This window comes from Momordica charantia, assembly GCF_013281855.1.
Source record: "Momordica charantia cultivar OHB3-1 chromosome 8 unlocalized genomic scaffold, Mcharantia_2.0 BLBB01000008.1, whole genome shotgun sequence".
Taxonomy (NCBI): Eukaryota; Viridiplantae; Streptophyta; class Magnoliopsida; order Cucurbitales; family Cucurbitaceae; genus Momordica; species Momordica charantia.
In genome coordinates, this window is record NW_028275166.1 from 28,246,522 (window position 1) to 28,269,078 (window position 22,557).

The window sequence follows — 22,557 nt, forward strand, 5'->3', positions numbered from 1 at the left end:
AGTCCAATAATGTATTTCTAGAATTATCCCTTTCTAATATAATGTCCCGAGTCATGCACATGATATTTTCAATTTATTTGATTATAAGTTAAAATTAACAATGAATTTATTCATTTATACTAAATAATTAAAATTTCCGTAGGTATTAAATTAAAGAATTCTAACTAACTATTGGAAAAAAAACATAGTAACATAATTAATTGTAAATTTATTTTTTAAAATTATAAAATAACTTCAAAACATCTTACAAGAAATTGATACTTTTTGTTTAAAAAAAAATTGATACTTTGAATTTTGTCAATGATTTTTTTTCGTATTTCAAAATATGTTAACCATTATTAACTAATTGATTACGATAAATTTGATTGCGTTTGAAACCTTAGGAAAAGAGAATTGTGAGAGGACAAAATAACTCACAACCATGCCTAAATTATGTCATCACCCAAATAAGCAAACATTGGAATGTCATTGTTGAATTACAAATGGATAGTTTAGACTTTATGGGTAAACACAATTTAGGGTGTGTTCGGGAGTGATTTTGACATAATGAAAATCACTCTTGTCATTGTCAAAATCAAGGACGGTGATTTTGAAAATCAATTATACTTAAATCTTTTTTTTTTAAATCACTCATTCTATACCATCAGTCTCAAACACACTCTTACTTATATGTACAAAAGAATATTAAATTAATCGCTCCTCTTCAAGATAGATATCATTGACAACCAAGCAGTTTAACAGACAGAACCACATGCTGGGACTAAACGAGAAATAAGAAGCATACGACAACCTTCTTTTTACTGCAGATTTCGAAAGCACAGCGTGCGAGGCGTAATAGAGAATGAGCTGTGAATTGAGTAGTGTGGCCTATGGCTGATTTTGCTGTCTCTGCTGACCAAAATTAGGGTGAGTCTGTTGCATGTTCTGAAGTGGTACCATACCAGATTGTAGAGACTGTGCATTTGCTGGCATGTTACCAAATGCCCCTTGTGGAGCATGCTGCTGCTGTTGCTGCTGCATAGGCATCATTCCACCCGGATTACCTCCTCCCATGTTGAACACTGAGGAATAAAACAAGTTCAAACAAATATTACACGGCACAGCGCTTTGTATTTTTTTAATGTACATGTAAGCCATGGCGCTACATACTCTGATCACTCAGAATTTGAGAAGCATGGCTTCGCTGCGGATTGCTCCCTGGTAACGCATACTGAAACAAATTAAATGCCAGTGAAAAAAAAGAATTCCGAAAATATCATAAGAGTGCAAAGGAGATAACAATGATACGGTGCCATAAAGAATACACTTTGTACAAAGCAATTAATACTCAAGGATGTGAGAACTTGGGATAGTAAGACGGCATTAGCTTCATAGAAGACATGGTACATAGTAAAACATCTGTTTATAGATTTGTTTCTCCTACTCTTTATTATTAGGCATGTAAGGAGCATTAAAAGCAATCCTAAAATCTCGGTCTGAAAAGAACGAAACACAAGAATTCTTTTATATCACTTGGACATTTGGCCAATACACTGCAATGATCTGATCTCTTTGATTCCATATGAAAAAATTCAGGTTACCAGAGAGAATATCATGAAATTCTCTGTCAACACAGAATAGTATTTGCATAAAAGAGGAGGGCCTAATTGAACTCAATTAACTTGCAATTGGTTTGATTCCTGTCAACACAGAATAGTATTTTGCATACACCCTCCTCCCTCAGACTCTCCTTTTACCCTCACCAGCACTTGAAAAATTAAATATAAGCAAAATTTAACAAGCAAATTAGAACACACCTGCATGCGTGCCATGAGTGGTTGTGATGACACTGCTGCTGAAATATTAGGAATCTGAAAAAGGGGGAAAAAAAAAGGAGAGAGAGAGAGAGAGAGAATTCAATAGCAATTAAAATAAGATAGAGATAAAATCTACTATGCCGGGGTGTCAATCTATGTTTTTAGAATTACAAGTGAAACCAGAACCCCAACTTTTAATTTTATGTTATCAGGAAACTCTGAAAATTTGCATCACAACAAATAATTCAAGTGCTCAATCTACAGAAGAAAGAGATTGTGTTTGGGTTTTAGAAGAGACGTCATGACCTAAAACCATCCAAATCAAGAAACCTTGTTCGAGAAAGAAAAATAAAACCATTTATTGTCCCCTATCATGCTGTTAAAAGGATTGGATAAAAAATTTCAAGTTCTTTGAGCTGCAGGGCTATTCTAATGTTACAAGGAAGTCTCTCATATGCTCTCAGGACTGTCGTCTGGGCAAACTGGTGGCTGCTAATTTTTGAGAAATTTGGATTAACAGGAAGAAAATAATTGTTGAGAGGACTCCTAGTATTATTGAAGATGTTGATCTTCCTTTCTTTCTAGCTCTGGATGGTTAATATTCACACATTTCTCATATTAATTACACATTTTATGCCAACTAATTGTGGTGGTTTTAAGAGGTTTTTGCTTCCCTCCACTCCTTTTTTTTCTTTTCTTTAACAAAGGTTTGATTACCCAAAAATAAATAAAAAGAAGACGGAACAACTGCCAAAGAATATGGGCTTGAGATTAATTCTCATTATTCCAAAGGGGGCTCTCATTGAGGAGATATAATCATATAGAGTACACATGAAAATATGAAAATCATAGAATTGTGTCACGATCAAAACATGTTCTTGTATCATATATGTCCTACTGGATGTCACCATATCCATGCCTCATCTCCAAGCCGCACTCTGGTGGCAAATTCTCGACCTATAAGTCTCATCTCAAGCCTACAATTTTGGCCAGTGTTCTTTCTCTTAGTCATGGACTGAGCAAAGTGCTACCCCAAAGAATCTCCAAGTCTCAAAAAGTTTTGTCAGCGGAAGTCAAATTCTAGATCTAGATTTAACTGCTAGTGAAATCATTGCTGACTACAAGTGTCACAAAAACGACAGTGACTTAAAATTACAACTAAATAAAGGTTGAGAAATTCATGTCTCAGGTATCATTAGAATGAAATGTATCTGTTAAATTTCATTCGCTATGGAAGAAAATGGTCACCTCACAACTATAAGACAACTTTTTTTCCTTTTTTGGTGAATCCCATTTTGGGAAAGATTTAGTGTAGCATGTATTTTTGGTCCTTAAAATTTAATCATTTTATGTAATTACCTGACAGCATGACCAGCTGGAGATCCATTTTGCAACTCCTCAGTCTTTCTATACATTCTCCCCTCTTATGAAATGGAAATTTTGTCTCTTATAACAACAACAAAAAAAAAATGCATCTTGTGTTTATATTAATTAATAAAAGTTAGGGTTTTATATTAAAGAAGAAAGGGACACAGCTATTTGTAAATGGAAAGGAAAAGATAAGCCCGTATTTCAAGGCCAATGGGTCAAATTGGACTCCCCGCCATATGCAGGAGTAATTTCGCTCCTCAAAACACTATATTTGAGGCAGAGTGGAAAGTTAACATTTAAGTACTGCTACAAACCTTTAATGACATAAAATTGACTCCATGCAATATACTAGGATGATGGTAATATCAATCCAACTACGTTTAAGGAAGGAAGAAAAAGAAGGCACTAAATATTAACAAAATTAAGGATGGAGATATCTGACCATTTGAGAACTTGGTGTAGTCTGCGCAGCATTAAACAAACCACTGTTAGTAGCACTAGAAAACTGGCTCAAGTGACGATTCATTTGATTTCCTTGGCCAAGTTGGCTTTGACTGATGCCATGTTGAACATGTCCAGAAGACATCTGCCTTCCCTGAAATTGCTGGTGCACTAATGGCTGTGAAAACTGCATCTGATGCTGTTCAGTTAAAAGTATGACTGTGATCAAGTTATCAGTATATACCAATTCATTAACAGCTAACCACTCTACCACTGGGCTATTGAGGAACAATGGGGTATACACAAGAGGTTGTAATTACCTACGTGGATGGGGCAAATATTTTGCCACAAACTAGTTAATAAAACTATAGGCAACAGCTAATAAAACTATAGAATAGAACTATTGAACAGGCCATGGTTCTTTTGATAGCCCAGGAAGATGTCTATTAAGATTCCATAAATGTGTTTCTTTTTCCTAAGTAATAGTTTCTAATGGCTAGAATAATACCATAAATGGCAGAATCAAATTTTTATGCTTCCATGTACTTGACAAGCAGTCGGGAGAAAAGATGGATGATACTACATGCCTAGGTTTTGGAAAGTGAAATAAATATTGAGAAAATTGTATTAGTAATTAAGGCACCGTTTGATAACTATTTTGTTTTTGGTTTTCTGTTTTTGAAAATTAAGTTTATAAATACTACTTTGACTTGGGAAGTTGTTTTATAACCGATCTTGGGAAGTCGTTCATACGTTTGTATCTTCTTGGTGCCTTATTGATAGATTGTTTTGTAATTATGGCTTCATGAATCTTAACACCAATTGGAAGTCTTTTTTGTAACTCTTGGCATTGGAGATTGTTTTTCCCCTTCTTTTGTATCTCCTCTCTTTGATAATGAAATTCTCTGTTTCTTATAAAATAATAAAAAATAAAAAATACTACTTTCACCAATGTATTCCTTTGTTTTGCTTTCTACTTTCTAAAAACGTTTTTAAAATCTAACCCAAAATTTTTATACTAAAAAAGTAGTTTTCAAAAACTTGTTTTTGTTTTTGAATTTTAGCTGAGAATTCAAATGTGTTTTTATTAAACATGCCAAAGAAAATATGAATGAACAAACATAATTTTTAACAGAAAACTAAAAACAAAATCGTTCTCAAATAGGGCCTAAATTAACAAGTCTTATTATTTACTTGAAGAGCAAGCATATAACCTGTCCTATTCCTTGCATGGGAGACTGCCTCAACTGTTGTTGAGCAAGGAGTTGCTGATGCTGAGGTAGTTGCATCAATTTTTGCCTTTGTTGCTGGGCCTGAAGTTGTTGTTGCTGTTGCTGCTGCTGTTGCTGCTGCTGCTGCTGCTGTTGCTGTTGTTGGGTCTGCTGTTGAGGAGAAGGCGTGTTCATAATGTTTGTAGACCTTGGAGAGTTAGCATATGGCAATGGTGATGTTGTGTTGTCAAAGGATGTGGCCGTAGTACCAGAAGGTGAAGCAGCTGATCTTCCAATAAGTTGTGACCCAGGAGGCTGCTTTAAATATCAAGTGAAAGGAAACAACAACACTCTTACAAAGAATTGAATTGATTTTAGCAATGTATATGCATGCACATACAACAAACTCAAATTACCACTTGAGAAGATGAGGAAACCAAACCATTGATGTATGATGTAAAATACCAAGTAAATAGTTATAATGAAATCTATAACTGCAAATCAAACCGTCCAAGTGTGGTAAGTTAAAAGCCACTTCTGATGCAAATAATCATAGAAAAAGCAGGGAAAAGAAAGAAAAGTGAGCATTAGGGACAATTACCAAGAAACCATTCAAATTTTAATGCCTAATAGTACAGAATATAATACCTTACCTTTTCTTTCAAGGAGGAAAGAATGAAATACATAACCCAGCCAAAGAAATCCTAATAAAATTAGGAAACTGCTTACTCAAGATAATTAGATCACATACACTGTGGAACCTTGAACGAAATGAATTCCATTTTTTACCAAACGAAATGAATTCTGTAGGTCAAAAGTTGTATCCCTAGTTGTTACACATTGAAATTGACACCTAAAAATATTTAGAACCTGCATCATGTTTTTTTAATAAGAAGCGATGATATTTATGATGAGATATACAAGAAAGAATCAGAAAAGCCCCTCATAACTCATAAGACAATGGAGTTAAAAAAAGATCTCCAATTATCTTGAATCTGTAATAAAGAAAATGATAAAAAGAAATTAGGGAAGTGTTAAGAGAAATAACTCCAGGAGGAAGAAGAAAAACAAGGTATAACATCCCAAAAGTTTACTCTGACTCCTCTCAGTATCATAAAAAATCAACATATTGCCGAGGAGGAGGACAACGGGTAATATCGAAGGAAGCCTTTGTGACCAAAATAAGCTCAAAAAAATAGAAATGCCGATTTTTTCCGACGGATACGCTGCCACATGGTTCTTTCGCACCAAAAGGTACTTTGAAGTCCACCGGTTAACGGACTTAGAGAAACTTACGGTATCCATCGTTAGTTTCGACAAGGAGGCACTATTATGGTATCGTTGGGCAATCACATAGAAGTAGTTTACTGGAACAACCTCAAGTTCCAAATGTTAATTTGCTTTCGCCCATCGCAAGAAGCGAACATTTGCGCTTGTTTTCTGGCTATTCAACAAGACAGCACGATGGCGAATTACTACCGCCGATTTGAGGAAATGGTTGCGCCATTGGTAGGGTTGACAGAAGACGTGCTAAAGAGCACATTCATTAAAAAACTACACACGATTAGGCTGAAGTTCTATGTATGGAGGCCATACGGCTGGAAAGGATGATGAAAGCGACTCACTCATAGAGAATAAACACACCTCCCTCTATGCGCCTATGAGCAAAAACCCGACCCGCCCCAACACATCAACCCATCCACATATCATGGCCTCCCAAAATTGCAAATCCCATACCCACGCATACTGTAACCCTAACAGTACACCTCCCACGTTTTCCATGACCAAACCAACTCCTTGAAAATACACAAATTTTAAAAAATTGACTGCGAGGAAATTCCTTCCACGGAAAGAAAAGGTGTTATGTTTCTCTTGTGACGAAAAGTATTCTTATGAGCATAAGTGCAAAAGCCAAGAACTTCAAGTTCTCCTCGCCCATGACAACAAATCAACCGACATGGAGGTCAATCCCGCTCCGGCTGAAGATGTCGGCGAGGTGGTCGAACCATCTTTGAACATCGTAGTTAGGTTCTTGTTAGGCCTCCAATTGTAAAAACATATAGTAGAAAGGTAAAGAAGTCTTTTTAGGAGAGGAAGGCCACAACGACCAAGAGAGAGAAAGAGGGGGGACCAACTACCTGTAGGAAGGAGGGAAGTTCTGCCTATAAGGGGAAGGGAATGTAGGCTAAGGGGGGTATTCTAGCATTTTGTGTTGGTTAGCTTTTGGGCTGTTAGGGAGAGATTCCCCACCCTCTTGGATTTGTGGGTCTTTTGTTGCCTTAGGGCTGTTCTTGTTCTTTTTGTATCACCTTCGGGTTATCTTTTGGAAGTAAATCGGAATAGTGAGGAGTTGATACCTCACAAATTGGTATCAAAGCGTGTCGATACTGGGCAATCAAAAGAGAGAATGACGGTAAAGGAGCTCGAAACCAGGTGTGAGGCAGTGGAGAAGTAGCAGAAGTGAAGGTGGAAATTACACTGTTACATCAAAAATTTGATGAACAGAAGAAGTTGAGTGAGTGTATTCACGCGACGCTAAAGGCGTTCATGGCTCAGGTCATCGGAGGTAAGTCGCAATCCGTGTCGAAGATAACGGGGGACACGTCGGTGACAAAGGGGAAGGCGATTGAGGATGACGTCTTAGGACAAGAGAACGGTAATCAGAATACTGACCGAAACCGTTTCAAAAAGGTTGAGATGCCGGTTTTTGCAGGTCTGGAGCTGGAGGCGTGGATTTTACGCGCAGAGCGATATTATGAAATCCAGAAGTTGTCTGAAGATGAGAAGATGCTCGTAGCGATCATCAGTTTTGATGGTATAGCTTTGACGTGGTATCAGTATACTGATAACAGAGAGAAGTTCCGCGACTGGAACGACCTCAAAGGGAGACTACGTGATCAGTTCCATCCGACCAGCGAAGGCAGACAATGCGCACAGTTATTATCGATCAAACAGGAGAGCACGTTCATAGAGTACCGACAGACGTTCGAGGCGCGCTTTCTTGAATGGGCTCGACCCAATGACGCGCGCGGAAGTAAGGGCCCTAGAACCCAAAGGGTTGGATCAAGTAGTGCGAAAGGCCCAACTCATCGACGACATTAACACGGCAAGTCTGGAAGCCGCGGGACAAAACACCACAAAGAAGACCCAAATTGGCCCAATGACGAGCAAAACAGTTTCCAAAACCCTAGAGGTAATCCCTACTCGTATGGTAACTCTGTCAAGTAAGGTCTCATTAACGACATAGGTAACAGGAACATCACTGTCAACGAAGAAGGAAGCTCCCTTCAAGAAGTTAACAGAGGCTGGGTTTCAGAAGAGGAAGGAACGGGGATTGTGTTTCCGCTGTGAGGAAAAGTACACCGTGGGCCATAAGTGTCGAAACAGAGAACTCCGAGTCTTCGTAGAGCACGACGAAGAAATGTTTGAGGTGGAAGATGATAAGTTATCGGAGGAACCGAAAGAAGAAATCGAAGAGAAAGGGGGCAAGATCGTCGAATGTCACCTGATTACGATCGTAGGGATCTCCACACCAGGAACGATCAAAGTGAAAGGGGCGATCCAAGGGCGAGAGGTGGTGGTGCTGATAGATTGTGGAGCCACCCACAATTTCATATCCTTACCTTTGGCAGACGAATTGAGTTTGACGAAGACAAAAACAGTGAGCTATGGGGTGATAATGGGATCAGGAACGGCGGTGAAGGGCAACGGTATCTGCAAGGGCGTTGTTTTATCCCTACCAGAACTCACAATTAGAGAGGATTTTCTTCCCTTGGAGTTGGGGACCTTAGACATCGTTTTGGGAATGCAGTGGCTCCAAACCATGGGCAAAATGGAGGCCGACTGGCTGGCGTTGACGCTGAGATTTGATAGAGGAGGAAAATAGATTACCATTCGTGGCGATCCAACCTTGGCACGTTTGGAAGTGACGATGAAGAGACTGGCAAAAGGATGGGAGGACCACGACCAGGGATATCTCGTTGAGTTGCGGACATTGAGCACATTAGAGGAAGAAACAGAGGAGGTTGCTGAAACCCCGTCCCCTTTAGTGGAAGAGCTCATTCATGAATACCTAGACTTGTTCCAGAAACCAGAAGAGCTACCTCCAAAAAGAACCGTGGATCATCGAATCCCTTTGAAGGAAGGGCAAAACCCAGTCAATGTCCGACCTTACCAGTATGCCCATGCTCAGAAAGAGGAAATAGAGAGCCTAATTAACGAAATGTTGGGATCGGGGATCATTAAACCAAGTGTGAGTCATTTCTCTAGCCCAGTGATTTTAGTCAAGAAGAAAGATGGCAGCTGGCGTTTTTGTGTAGACTATAGGGCTCTCAACAGTGCTACTATCCCCGATAAGTTTCCAATACCGGTGGTAGAAGAATTACTTGATGAGTTGAATGGCTCCAAGGTGTATTCAAAGCTTGATCTTCGTTCCGGCTACCACCAGATCAGGATGGCAGAGGAAGATACCCATAAGACAACCTTCAGAACGCACGAAGGGCATTATGAATTTCTAGTGATGCCGTTTGGCCTAACCAACGCTCCTCTATCTTTCAAGCACTTATGAACAACGTTTTCAGACCATTCCTTCGAAGGTGCGTATTAGTATTCTTTGATGATATTCTGGTATATAGTCCTAACTTGCAGACGCACCTCAAACACCTTGCCATGGTTTTCAATGTGCTGCGAGACAATTCATAGTTCTCTACCCCAGGAACCATGAAACTACGTGGACAAATAAATCAGACGAACGTGATTGTGCTTGTGGATTGTGGGCTGACACATAACTTCATATTGCAAAAGTTGGTCGACACCTTGGGCCTTCCCAACTACTATTGGTAGGTGAGTTCTCATCCTTACCCTTCCTAGCATAATTATTTACAATAGGATGCCTTGTACTAACATAACGTTGAAGAACCACTAGCATAACGTGGTTGCTAATGCTTTCCTTGGAACCACTAGGCCTTACAATAGAATAACGTGATGGGGACGCACAAGAGCGTGAATACAGACAACTGGGAGTCATTGGTGCAGTTGAAGGATTTACTCGAGCATGAAGCTACATGGGATGCCATTTCAACCATCCAACAGGGTGTCTTGGGTGTAGTGTAAGGCCTCCTATTATAAATACTTATGCTAGGAAGGGTAAGGGTGGGAATTCACCTACCGATAATAGTTAGTGGGGGGGGGGAGTTCCAGCCCTCTCGAACGGCTGTGAGACTTTGTTTCCCTAGGGTTTTTTTTTTAACATCATATTGTAAGGGAATACCTTACACTTACATGAGTTCAGGACTTCCTAGTTTCATAATCCTAAATTGAACTTGTGTATCTAATTACAGATTGACTATTTGAAAATAATTAACAAGCAATTGAAAGGTTAATAAATAAATGAAATCAACTTTATTATAGTTGGAACACATTCTATTACTCAAAGGAGATGCGAATAGATTAAAGTTGAGGAACCACTTCAAGGAGCAAGGAAATCATCTGACCTGTAACAATGATCCTTGACCACTAATATTACTTGATATTAGAGGAGTATTCTTTGCATACATACCTGAAAGAGATCTCGTTAAATTGACCATAACAACAAAGAAAACAGTTCAATTTAGTAAATTAATATATAAATCATTCATGCTCGAGGAAGAAATTGAACACTACCTGACGTTTCATTAAAACTTTGTACTCCATCACCTACATTCAGCACATCTACCAAATGCATTGGAAGTGTTGGTGTAATCTGCCTTTGCTCACCAGTAAATAATCCTACGTGTGTATATGAGTAACATGCACAAGGAACAACTATTGTACATAACAAAAGGAGTAGGGAATATAAAGGCAAATAACATTTCAGATTTTAGCAAGTTTCAACTATAAACGCAACTGACAAATACATAGTGTCATAAATCATAGGCACATAACAAGGATTTCTTTATGAGAAAAAAGACCTTTGGTTACCACCAATTACTCTTTTTAACACCTTATACCCATTTGTTTTGCAAGAATCAGACCAATTTGCCAGTTGTCATATAAATCCATTAAGCCAACAAGATAAGTTACCTATGCATTTGATTCATACAACAATTATAAGAGAGAAAAATGAATGTTACATGAATCAGAACATCCATATTCAAGTATGCACCACAGATTTGATAAAGTATATCACAAATTAAGAAATAAAGAAAATATATAGAAATCTCTAATCTTCATAGATACATGGTACCAAATTGGCGAGAAGCCTAAATATAGTATTATTTTTGGTAAATAGCTCAATCATTAGTGAATTTACTAGGCATGATACACTACTAAACAATGTATAAACTACAAAAAAACCAAAACAAAAAAAAAGATATTAATCAATGGCTATAAAAGTAATGAAGTATTACCTTCCCCAAAGTTAACAGCAGCTCGCAGTGAATTCTCTTGCTCCTGAATTTTTGCAGCTTGAGCCTTATCTAAAGTTGGAGCTATTGCTGGCCCTTGACGCATTCCAAAACAATATGCCTTCCGAGTCTCAGCTAATATTTTTTCAGCACTTTCACAGGCTGCACCAATCATTTCTATTCTAGTCTGTGGAAAAGGTATATCTAAATATCAGATACACAAAAAGAGTAAGTTATTTAATGACTTAATTACCTTTAATTTATCAATCTGTGTAGATATTGGCATGTTTTGCATCCCAAGAAGCAACTGCTCTCGTTTCGAATTGTCGTCTATCTCCATCTCAGGCAACAATTTTGAGGACAACATAACCGGTAGAACTGTGCTCACAGAAAAGAAGAAAATTTTATTGCTAATAAAATTATACAAATAAATATAAGATTGAGCAAGCTTGTGCAATAATTACCAAACTGATTTTAGGTAAGTAAACCCTTTTCAGCATTAAAGAAACAAAAAATAAAATAAAGGAGTAAGAAAATATGTCTATCTACCATACCTGGAAAAGGGTGGTAAATAAGCAGATAATATTGAAGAAACACCAACATGGTACTTCCAAGATATTTCAGCAATTATACTTATGTGTCGCACTAAACAACCAAATAGAGGAGCTTACATCATAGTTAAAGTACTGTTCGACAGTAGTTCACTTTACAAGGATAATAAAATTAGGGTATACGTGATAGCTTATGCTTCTTCTCCCTCTTATGGTGAGAAACAAACATGTCAAAAAAAAAAGATAAAAAGAAGTTAAAAGATCAGTTTGGGAACATAAGGCATCCCCGCACCAAAAGCCAAAAGAGAATATAGAAACACCCTCCAATTAATATTGATTTAAATACACACATGAAAGGGAAAATAGTTATTAAATCCCTGGCTGGAGGCCTCTAACGAGGGCTAGAAAGTGCATTAAAGTTAGAAAATCATACAAGGTGGGGTCCATCAAATGTTCTTATAAAGCTATCAAATCCTTGGCTCGGACAAGATTGCAAGTTCACTGAACTAACATGACTCAAACAACCCAATATTCACCTCAGGAGACCAAGTCTAAGTTATGACACGCACCCAACTGGATCTTTCTATTTGAACGCTGATCATCCTTCTTACAGTAAAAGAAATATTATAGTAAAAAATATCTGAAGACATCTAACAACGACTCAATTCTCATAACTTTCTGTGGTTTTACATAGGATGGTGGTGGTGAATAGAGATAAATAGTTTTTCCAGAGAGTAAACACTTTAATTTAGGGTATACTTTTTAAAAAATAATAAGAATAAATTTGGTGAAAGCACGTGAACGCAAAGACATATATTCCACCAGTTTCTTGAGAGCATAAACAACTACATATAATTATAGGAAATCTATTCCACCAGTTGTGCCTTTAAGACACAATTTCAAGCGCACAAAACATGAAGTTAGCATTTTTTTCTATTACACAAAGACTTGAAAGGGATGCAGTTGCATACTTGTCGAATTCTCTGCATTCACATTCTTTGGATGTACAACGAAAGCCTTAGAAACCTTCTTAATTTCGTCAACAATGTTGAAGAGCTCGAGATTCACCATAGAATATTGCCCCAATATGTCTTGCCTGGTGTAGAACTCAACTAGATTGTTATCAAGTTTAAGAGAAAATTGAAAACAAATATAAATATTAAGATGCTTGGATGTTTAGAAAAATAATTAGTAACATGAAAGTCCAGATGGATGATAGGAAAAAAAAATTACATTCTAACATTAAGGGGCTATTAGGAAGTGTAAATGAAACAAAACAAAAGATATTGCACCCTCAAGTCCCAAATTTAGTGTTTTCTGACTTAAAATTCAAGTAGATTTGGAAAATATCACAAGAAAAAGCGATGGAAAAGATGAAAGTAGACCATTTGGGCGTTGTATTGCTGCGACCATAGACATCAAAATCTTCGAGGATCCGTGAGATGGCTTTGAATAGAGTAATAGCTCGAGTCTTCACAGCCTCCAGGTTCAGCTGTTGCTGTACCGCCTGGTTCAGCCTTTCCGCAACAACCACCGGCTGCGGCGGCGGAGGCTGCTGCTGCTGCTGCTGCTGAGGCTGATTCTGCACCACCCCGTCCATGGCTGCCATTAGCGAGTACCAGGCTTCCCCTGTTTGATGAAATGCCTATAGGAACGAGATCGTTGTTCAAGGCTGAACATATTGTTCACGGTTCGCTTCGGTCCAGTTTAGTCCGATACCGCAGACCGAACCGAACCACCTCGATGACGTGCCTCCGGATTTCCATCACAAGAAAGATCATAATTGTTTGAAGGTTTAACATTTTTCTTTTTAATTGTGACTGGAAATATTGAATCTATTAGTTGTATTGATATTGATATTGAGAATTTAAACACTATTATGACTTAGATTTTGGGTATTTTGTTGATGGATGAAATTAAAATTCAAAATTAATTCACTAAATTAAATACAATGGTTAAAAAATAACTTTTCTTAAATTCATATTTGTTAATATAAATTATCAAGACTAACTAAATTATTACTCACCCTAAAAAAAACTAAATCATTACTCTATTTTAATAATTTTATAAAAAGAATAGCCGTGACTAATAATTAAAATGTGAAAGGTGATTGAAATTAATATTAGCACTCTACAACATTATAATTTTAAAATGTCAAAAAAAAAACATTATAATTTTTATAGACCTAAAAGTCTAGATTTTTTGTTTAAAATTTTGTTTTTTCAATAAAAGTGGCCTTATAGATTTGCAACATATACCGAAAATAAGGGAAATTTAAAGTAATGGCGGTTTACGTAAGAGCCAATCATTTTTAAATGAATGATTTATTTGATTTTAAGAATAATTTAAATTTGGATTATTTTTCAAAATGGCTGATTTTACTCTCAAATTAATTTTGAATTCGAATTTAGTGTCATATTAGTTTTCTATTTTTCTTCACGGACCTTTTAATTGATCCGAGTCCCTTTGAATTAATGAGCCACCCATGATATTTTAATTGATCCGAGTCCCTTTGGATTAATGAGCCACCCATGATATTTTAATATCACCAATATGTATATATGTCTAATACCTCAATAATATTTGCGCTTGTATTTTCATCTAGATCAAATAGTACAGAGTTAGTTTTATATTTGCATAGACTTATTGTATATTTACCATTATTATTTGCACAAAATTTCACCAATGGGTATATATGCATAACTATGATATTTGCACTTAGGAAAATACGCATAAAATCAACAATAATATGCATCAAAGAGACACAATTGTAAACCATATGTATATGAAAACTCAGGTATTTCCAATCATACGAAACAGATTGCATTACGTTCTAAGCCAAAACTAAGTCATATCTTTTGCCTACATTTCTACCCAAGTTGTAAACCTATTAGTAATTGACAAGAGAAAATAAGATGCACCCGAATTAAAACAAACACATGTTTCAACTTTTGAGTGAACTTTTTTAGAATTGATAGAAACATTGTTACTTCCTGCCACCGCCTCCGACCCGGGGCTTGCCTTTGACCTCAGACTCCTACATTACATCCAAAGGGAAAGTTTTCAGTAATTTACCTGCAACAGCATTCAAAACAAGTACATAAATTTATCAAAATTATGAACAACATGATGTACCTGTGGCAGGTGCAAGTAAATGTAGGTTTTTGCCGTTGCAGGGTTGTGATTTTCTGCTCCCTTGCTCCAATCGTAACACACCTATATAAATCCCGCATGTCAAGAGTTCAGCTTACTGCAAAAGAACAAACTTCGTGCTTTTTCTCGAGACTTGCAAAAAGGAAACGAAATAAAAGCTACGAACAGAACACTCCCACAGTTTGGAATTGAAATAGCAGTCAAACCAATTAGGACTGAAAAAAGATGGATCCTAGTGAAATAAATAAAAAGCTTACGAATTACAGGATAATGAAGAAAATCAAGAGCCCTTCCCTACGCACCCAACTCTAAATTAGGAGACTCTCTGAATGGTCTTTCAACTAGTTTGTAAACCACTTAGAACACCTTATATAAGAGAACAAGGATATGAGAGAGAGAGAGATGATACGTACTGAATATGCAAAAATTGAACCATCCTGGTTGAAAGTGCTACAACTTATGGGCTGACTGCACCGTAACATGGCCTGGAAAGCAAAAAAGATAATATCATCCATTATTCATTAAGAATAAGCTTCTAAATGGTAAGCGTTAGATATATATTTCCTAGAGTTCTAACTAACGGTAAAACTAAAACAAGTTGTATGCAGGCATGTTTTTGCAGCCCTTTTTTTTCTTTTTTTCTTTTTTTCTTTTTGTACATCTTTCTGTTATTATAGAACTTTATACTTGTAATGCCTCAACTCCAACATCTGCCAACCTCCACAAAAAATTAACTGAAAACACAGTTCCATCTAATTCAAGTACACTGGTGCATATTAAGTTAGGCTTTTGGCTCAACTTAATCTTGTCATTAATTAACATCTTGATCTATGGTCATGAAACTAACTGGCCATGGATGTTTAGTTATGAAAAGACTTAATTGGGCCAAAAACTAGTGTGGAACTTGTTTTGAAACATTATCCTACCAAACAAGTTTTATGTGTTGTAAAGTTGTAAATAAACATAGACTTATAGTTCCCATGCAACCCCTAAGCTATTCTATAAATCTTGAAGAATACTGAGGATTAAGCAGTTAAAAGACTACTAAGGATCTGAAGATACCTTCAGCCTCTGTTTGCTATCCTTGTCCCAGAAATTAAAAGCACCATCCGATCCTGCAGTTGCAAAAGTGTGATGCACCTGGATGAGAGTGCAGCTCAATAAATATCAAGTTTAAAATATCACTAGTCAAAATTCAGCAAAGTAAGATTATTGACAGCAGATAATCACTTAATTTGAAAAATAACCACCCCAAGTGTACATGGATCATGAAAAATCCTTGTCTGTCATAAAAATAATCAACGCAGTCCACTATCTCCACAGAATACTATTAGATAGAACTTCAAATTGTAAGCACGAATGTCTTCATTTTTCATAATTAGGAAAGCCTTTAGGGGTAAATCAAAAAATGGAGGTCTGAACCCCTATTATAGAGAAATACCACAAGAAAAGTTCATAGATGGGACAATTTTTGCTTGTCTAAGGGGGAGATGATCTTATGTAATTCATAATATGCCCATTTACCAAATGCCAAGAAAGGTGGCCATTGAAATTGAAATACATTGAGTGTATTCCTTTAGAGCTGAAATGAAGAGAAAAGGTTAAGCAATTAGTTGGTTGGAACATGATTGCTAAGCCTTTTATTTATTTATTTTTATATCTGTGAATGTCCAGACTAGTTTAAGACTAGTTTAAGACTAGTTTAAGACTAGTTTACACACACCTTGACTAATCTCACGGGACAACTGCCTGAACCTACAACATTTGGTGTCGGGAAACACATAGGAATTACTAATTCCTAATGTAGGTAGTCATCATGGGATTTGAACTCATTCCCTCTTAATTAACCCCAGCCCATTTGGACCAATGGACCACCCATGATTGTTAATTCCTAAGCCTTTAAGTAGGGACAGTTTGGGAGCCGAAAATTTATAAAAGAAGAATGAAGCTTTGGCGAAATGGCTTTCGACATTTCCTAGAGAACCAAATGAGCAATGCAACAAAGTGATGGTACACATGGAAAAAAAGATTTTGGGAGCTTTACTAAAGCTAAAAAATCATGTTGTTCAAGCCGTTCATGGTGCAATGTTATGATCATTACTAAAAGAAATGTTAGAGATGAGTAAGTGAAGGCAGCTTGTGACCTTTGCAGCTAATTATTTATTATTAGTATTATTATTATTATTATTATTATTATTTATGAAAAGCGGATTAATTGAAAAAAATGAAAGAATACATTTGGAAAAACAAAAAAAACCAGCTCATGAAGAGGAGCCAAACTAAAAGAATGGGCTCCCATCAAGAGAAATCAAACCTGAAGGGTAATTATAAAACACTTTGGACACCGAGACCCAAAGGGACACATTAGACCTAACAAGGTCCCATAAACATCAAGCAACAATCTTCGGCACAAGCAATATGAACCTCAAAAGTCTAAAACAAAATATCCCACACGAAAGAAGCAAAGTGACAATACGAAAGGAGGTGATCTTGGTCCTCAGCTACTCCCCTGCAAAGAATACAGCACCGAGGCCCACACAGAAAAGAAGAATGCCTTAAAATGTGGTCTAAAGTATTAACCCTCCCAAGTAAGACCGGCTAGACAAAAGATCTAATCTTCTTTGGGATCTTGATCTTCCAAAGCGTCGAGCAAACAGAGAGGGAGGGATTGGGGTCCACCAAACAGGCGAAGAAAGATTTACAAGAGAAACCTTCCAATGGATTGGGAGACTACAAAAGAAGGTCCCTCGGTCCCTCCTCCCTGAAAGATGCATGAAGTCTCCTAAAAGGGCCAACAAGGCCACAAGATCCATCGTTTCCCTATCGGACAAAGGATGATAGAAATCCAGATCCGAAGAGGACGCTAGATCAAACGAGAGGGGAAAGGAGAGATGATAAAGGAGCCGAATGGATGATCCACTAACCACCTATCTTCCCAATAAAACGTATCAATCTCATCTCATCCTTGAGACACAAAATAAAAATAAAATAAAATAAATAAAAGGGAAAGCCCAAAGAGATTGATATCCACATATTTCTAGAAGTACCTTTAAGACCCCCATCAAACAATCGTTGAAAGGGATCAGGACCATACTTGTTCATAATCATCCTATGCCACAAGGAATCTGACTCTTGCAGGAAGCCATAACCATTTAGCCAACAACGCTTCATTGCGCAGTCTCAAGTTACCAATACCTAAACCCCAGAATCCAAAGGCTTACACACACGACCTCAAAAAAGACTCTTCCTTCCCGGAGCACAAAAAGATCATGTCATCAGTGGGGTGAAGGTGAGATAGAGTCAACCTATCTTCCCTCACATGTAAACCTTCCAAAATTCCCCTCCAAATCCCTTTTGAAACTACCCACCCACCACCAATAGGAAAAGAAAAGGGGAAAGCGAAACACCTTGCCATAACCCTCTTAAAGCAAGGATCCTACCTCTTGGCTTCCTATTAATGAGAATGAAGAATTCAACAGTCCTAACACAACTCCACACCCACGACCTCCATTATTTGTACCCATCGTCTTTGCCCCTTGCAGCTAATGAATGGCACACATCATGATGGAGGATAGATAAATTTTTGAATTCCCCCAACATATATGTTTTTTGTTAAATCCATGGTAAAAGAATTGGAAGGGTCTCCCCTGATCTATAAGAAGGTGGTAAATGCATTGGGTAAGATAAAAAGCCCCAGAAAGGATTTCTTATTTTCGGTACTATTTTTGGAAGGGTGAAAGCATATATGATAGGCTTAAAAAACGTGGTCCTAATTGGGTTATAAATCTGAATGTGTGTACGCAGTCCTCAAAAGCTGGGAAAGACCTCTCCGCTGTTTTCTTCCAGAATTCTTTTAGCAAAATATTTTGGGACTATGTGTTAAGATTTTGAAGTATCTTGAATTTTTTATGCTTCAATAAATAAATAAATTAATACATTCAAACTTACTGGATGAAAGTTCAAGGAGTTGACAGAATATATCTCTGATCCATCCCTGTGGCACTTGAAAGTGAAATTTTTATTCGCCAAAGACTCATCAAGGTGATGAACACCAACTCTCCCCTCTATTGAACCAACCTGGAATGGTTAATGAAATCAGATTAAGCAATCTCACAATATGATCAACAAGGAATCAAATAATTTCCGTCATTAAGAATCTAAAAGAAGGTAAATAAATAAGAACATTGAAGTAGTAACCAAAGTATCATCGAGATATACATAAGATTTAAACTTGAAAGAAAGTAAACACATGATCAAATGAATACAGGGGAAGGGATGGACATATTACCAAGAAACCTTGCTGATCGGGAAAGGCAGCTACACACCTTGTTTGATACTTCAACGGTGAAACAATTCTCTTAAATTCATTCTGTCAACACTTAACAGTCAACACTTAACAGTATTAGAATCGGAATATAGAAGATAAACGAAAAAGTAACAGTTTGAAAGACACATCAAAAAACCCCATATGCAGATGTCAAAACACTGAAATTCACAGAATTATACACAACTTCAGCTATTACATTTGAGAAAGAGGAGGGAAGAACAAAAAAAAAAAGAAGGAAAGAAGACAGCACCTGAGGACTTTGCAAGTTAAATACTATCAAGTTCCTATCTGCAGTACCAACTACCATCAATGGATATCTCACTGTCATTGAATAACAGCGATCAGGAAGCTGTTGTGTATGCACTGGATTTGGCTGCCTTGTATCCCAATACCTGAGTTGATGGAAAACCCATCAAATTTTTTAATCATAATTAGAAAACATAGGTAATCTACCATGATATACAATTACTTTTCCACTTGGTAGACAAACAAAAGGCAAAGGGTGAACATGAAAGACCAGAAAAGGACAAATTGTCTGTCTTTGAAGGGCACATTTAATTTTAGTCATCTTATGAACTGGAGACTGACATAATGCAAGTTAGTTCCATCATATCAAACCAAGAGCAAATGCTAAGCGAAAGAGATAGCTGCTACATTTATAAGAACCCACTTATTTTCAACTCCATCTTCCTTCAAAATGAGATTAATCTCACTAAATTAAAAAGATTCAACACATAGAAATCTCAAGCTTATATACATTTTAAAACAAACACAGCCTCATATTCATAATTCATCTCAGGATGAAACATATCACAATGAAACCATTTGAGGAAAAACTAATGGAGCAATGCTACATGACTCACCACATCAACTCATGGTGAATAATGATGGTAACACTTAAATGAAAAATTACAAGCCATACCATCAAATAAACATACCCCTAAAAGGCAGAGCCACGTATCTTGCTTACACATGCCTTAGTTTTAACAAACCCATGCCCACATAGACAAAGAAATGACATAAAATTGGCTAGGGAGACAAATGGTGTGAAACTGACTTCCATAATGTTTTTTATGTTCCATGATAATGAAGAAAACTCTAATTCCATAACCATTTACTTGTATTGCAAAGAATATACGAATGTCACAGGATGCATGATCAAATTTTTTTAAAATGAACTTAAGAATCAACAAATAAGTGTTTACTTTAATGTCTTGTCCCAACTTCCAGAGACCAGCAGGCTCATCTCAGGGATCCAAGCAACCTCTTTAACGGGTGCTTCATGCATGGCTATAGTCATGGCTTGACCACCTGACAATAAGGGCCACATTTTAACTTGTTTGTCACAGCCACCAGAAAAGACTGTTGTTCCATCATCCTTCCATGCCGAGCATAAAACCTAAGCAAAAAAGGTAAAATGCAATATAGCTTTTGAGCGTTTTGGGTCTTACAGCAACAAAATTCTAATAACCTAGAAAAGCAAAAATAAATTGTTATGCACCGGATGATCATGAGATATTGAAGCTTTGGGCGTACTAGCAACATTACCCGCATTTTGCATTATTTCCCAACAACGGACCTGCAGAAACCATTAAACATGAAAATATAGAATAAACTCGCAAACCTCGAATGCTATATATCAATTTGACATTCTCTAGTCTAATTTGCTCAACTTCCAAAAGAGCAATTTAAATAGTGAGCAAAAGTTCCTTATTCTCATAAGGTAAACCCTAAACTGGATACGAAATAGACAACCATTGAAAGAGCAAGTAAAAGCACAACAAAAAAAAGGAGAATAAATAGAGGGAGAAAAGGAAAAGGACCTGATTATCCCATGAAGTCGCAACCAAGTGATTGGCCTTGGGACTAAAACTAAGGCTCGACACAGAATCACTCGGAGGTTGAGCTACCTAAAATAGACAAACATCCAGAAAGCAACACAACATTTACTTTTAAACTTGACCAAACCAAGTCAACTTCAGGCGTCGACCTGAATTGACCCGAAATCCAAAATCTGCAACACACGAAGTAGACATCGAAAGTTCCTTGCCTCGAAGGATTTATTAGGGTTGGGATTCGCAAATGCAGACATTCGGATCTACCTGCAAGATTCACAACGTCATTGTGTGTTTTATTTTAAATGTCCTATGTTTTATTAATTCACATTTAAATAATACAATAAGTATGAGTGGCACGGAGGGCATTAGTGAAACTTGTCTTCTTTGGACTTCCTATTTTTATTGTTTGAAAACTTTGTTTCCTTTTCTTCAGCTAAGAGAACTTTGTTTCTCTTTCAAACTCTTTTTACTACAGAAGTAAGCATTCACGAGTTGTTATAATAAGTCTAAAATCCAATCACAACTATTTTCACGATAAAAACTCATGGACCCAATTTCTCTGAATCCAATCCCAATGGGTCGCAACAAAATTTCATAAACCGCAATTTCACTTTAACCTCGGTCTAACTTTCACCTAAATTTTAAACAGTAGTTAAGAAACTTAAGTCCAAAATTTAAGAACTGAACTGAAAACCATAATTCTAAACAACATGCAGAACCACGAGGCTAAAAGACAGTCCAAATACACAGATAAGAATTCAGAACCAAAGAAATACCCAAAAGAAAACTCAGAACATTTCCATAACTGTAGCAATACCCAAAAATAAATTTTCAGAATCCACCTTAATCACCTAGGGAACTGTCTGGGCCGTTCAGATAGTGCTGCCACCGCCCGTCGCAAATTCGAGATACGGTGGTGTCACCTTCGCTCGTCACCTACCAGGGACGAGTCGCCGTTCGTGAGTGTGCTCTCGCCGAGAGGGAAGAGCCGCCGGAGAAGCTGTCGCCGGAGATGGAAATAGACGGGAACAAAGGGGGGATTCTGCGAATTTTTCACGATAGGTAGAGAGAGTGGAACCCACTGGAAATGAGGGAGAGATTAGGGTTTTACAGAAGGAGAGATCATGGAGTAGTTGGTTTTTTTTTTTCTCTTTTTTAATACAACAAGGATATTGGAGTTCCATTCCAACTTTCAATCTCAAATGGATAAATAGATGCCGCTGAGCAGTGGATTCGATAAAATGGTTTAGAAAAAGTATTCAAAGAAAGAAATTCCAAATCGAAACATTATTTTTAATTTAATATTCTTTCTCTTTTTTTATTTATAAAATCAAGCCGAAACAAGATTTTTTTAAAATGACGAGTGAAATGGAAGATCAAATTCAGGACGTCTTAGTTTGAGATACATATTAATTACTATTGAATGAACCAGAACAAGATTAAAATAAGTACATACTATTTCGCCTATAAAGAAAGTATTTATCTT

At 37.0% G+C, this 22,557-nt stretch overlaps 2 protein-coding genes across 8 annotated transcripts; both read right to left on the bottom strand.

The window, feature by feature from the left end:
* Positions 1–684: 684 nt before the first annotated feature.
* Positions 685–13,411, bottom strand: MED8 (mediator subunit 8). 5 transcript variants are annotated; one of them, XR_015792767.1, is made up of 12 exons: positions 13,139–13,411; positions 12,725–12,849; positions 11,456–11,580; positions 11,206–11,389; positions 10,481–10,585; positions 10,312–10,376; positions 4,823–5,137; positions 3,610–3,807; positions 3,156–3,242; positions 1,797–1,850; positions 1,150–1,210; positions 1,039–1,061 (listed from the first exon to the last, which is right to left on the bottom strand). XR_015792767.1 is itself a non-coding variant. In XM_022288718.2 (11 exons), exons 1-11 carry the CDS (start codon positions 13,360–13,362, stop codon positions 868–870), a joined length of 1,638 nt encoding a protein of 545 aa, XP_022144410.1. In that variant the 5' UTR covers positions 13,363–13,410; the 3' UTR covers positions 685–867. The 5 variants fall into 5 exon arrangements, 4 of the variants coding, with proteins under 4 accessions (XP_022144410.1, XP_022144408.1, XP_022144409.1 ...); XM_022288718.2 differs by lacking the exon at positions 3,156–3,242 and having other exon boundaries at positions 685–1,061; positions 3,610–3,795; positions 13,139–13,410; XM_022288716.2 differs by lacking the exon at positions 3,156–3,242 and having other exon boundaries at positions 685–1,061; positions 13,139–13,410.
* A 1,092-nt stretch (positions 13,412–14,503) lies between these two features.
* On the bottom strand, positions 14,504–22,261 carry LOC111014118 (protein RAE1). 3 transcript variants are annotated; one of them, XM_022288742.2, is made up of 12 exons: positions 21,923–22,260; positions 21,284–21,335; positions 21,057–21,143; positions 20,735–20,812; positions 20,439–20,632; positions 19,484–19,625; positions 19,195–19,275; positions 18,855–18,983; positions 15,969–16,046; positions 15,320–15,391; positions 14,889–14,969; positions 14,504–14,790 (listed from the first exon to the last, which is right to left on the bottom strand). In XM_022288742.2, exons 2-12 carry the CDS (start codon positions 21,323–21,325, stop codon positions 14,740–14,742), a joined length of 1,035 nt encoding a protein of 344 aa, XP_022144434.1. In that variant the 5' UTR covers positions 21,326–21,335; positions 21,923–22,260; the 3' UTR covers positions 14,504–14,739. The 3 variants fall into 3 exon arrangements, 2 of the variants coding, with proteins under 2 accessions (XP_022144434.1, XP_022144435.1); XM_022288743.2 differs by having other exon boundaries at positions 21,914–22,260; XR_015792774.1 differs by having other exon boundaries at positions 14,730–14,790; positions 14,889–15,003; positions 21,923–22,261.
* Positions 22,262–22,557: the final 296 nt, after the last annotated feature.

Bases quoted from the DNA above. Each gene is read 5' to 3' on its own strand.
- MED8 (XM_022288716.2), bottom strand. From the start codon at position 13,362: ATGGCAGCCATGGACGGGGTGGTGCAGAATCAGCCTCAGCAGCAGCAG. The intron at 11,390-11,455 runs GTAATTAAGTCA...CCTTTTCCACAG, and splicing joins CACAGATTGATAAATTAAAG to ACTAGAATAGAAATGATTGG. The intron at 10,586-11,205 runs GTAATACTTCAT...ATACACACGTAG, and splicing joins TGCTGTTAACTTTGGGGAAG to GATTATTTACTGGTGAGCAA.
- LOC111014118 (XM_022288742.2), bottom strand. From the start codon at position 21,325: ATGTCTGCATTTGCGAATCCCAACCCTAATAAATCCTTCGAG. The intron at 19,626-20,438 runs GTAAACACTTAT...CCATCAACTCAG, and splicing joins AGTTGGGACAAGACATTAAA to GTATTGGGATACAAGGCAGC. The intron at 15,392-15,968 runs GTATCTTCAGAT...TTTGCTTTCCAG, and splicing joins ATAGCAAACAGAGGCTGAAG to GCCATGTTACGGTGCAGTCA.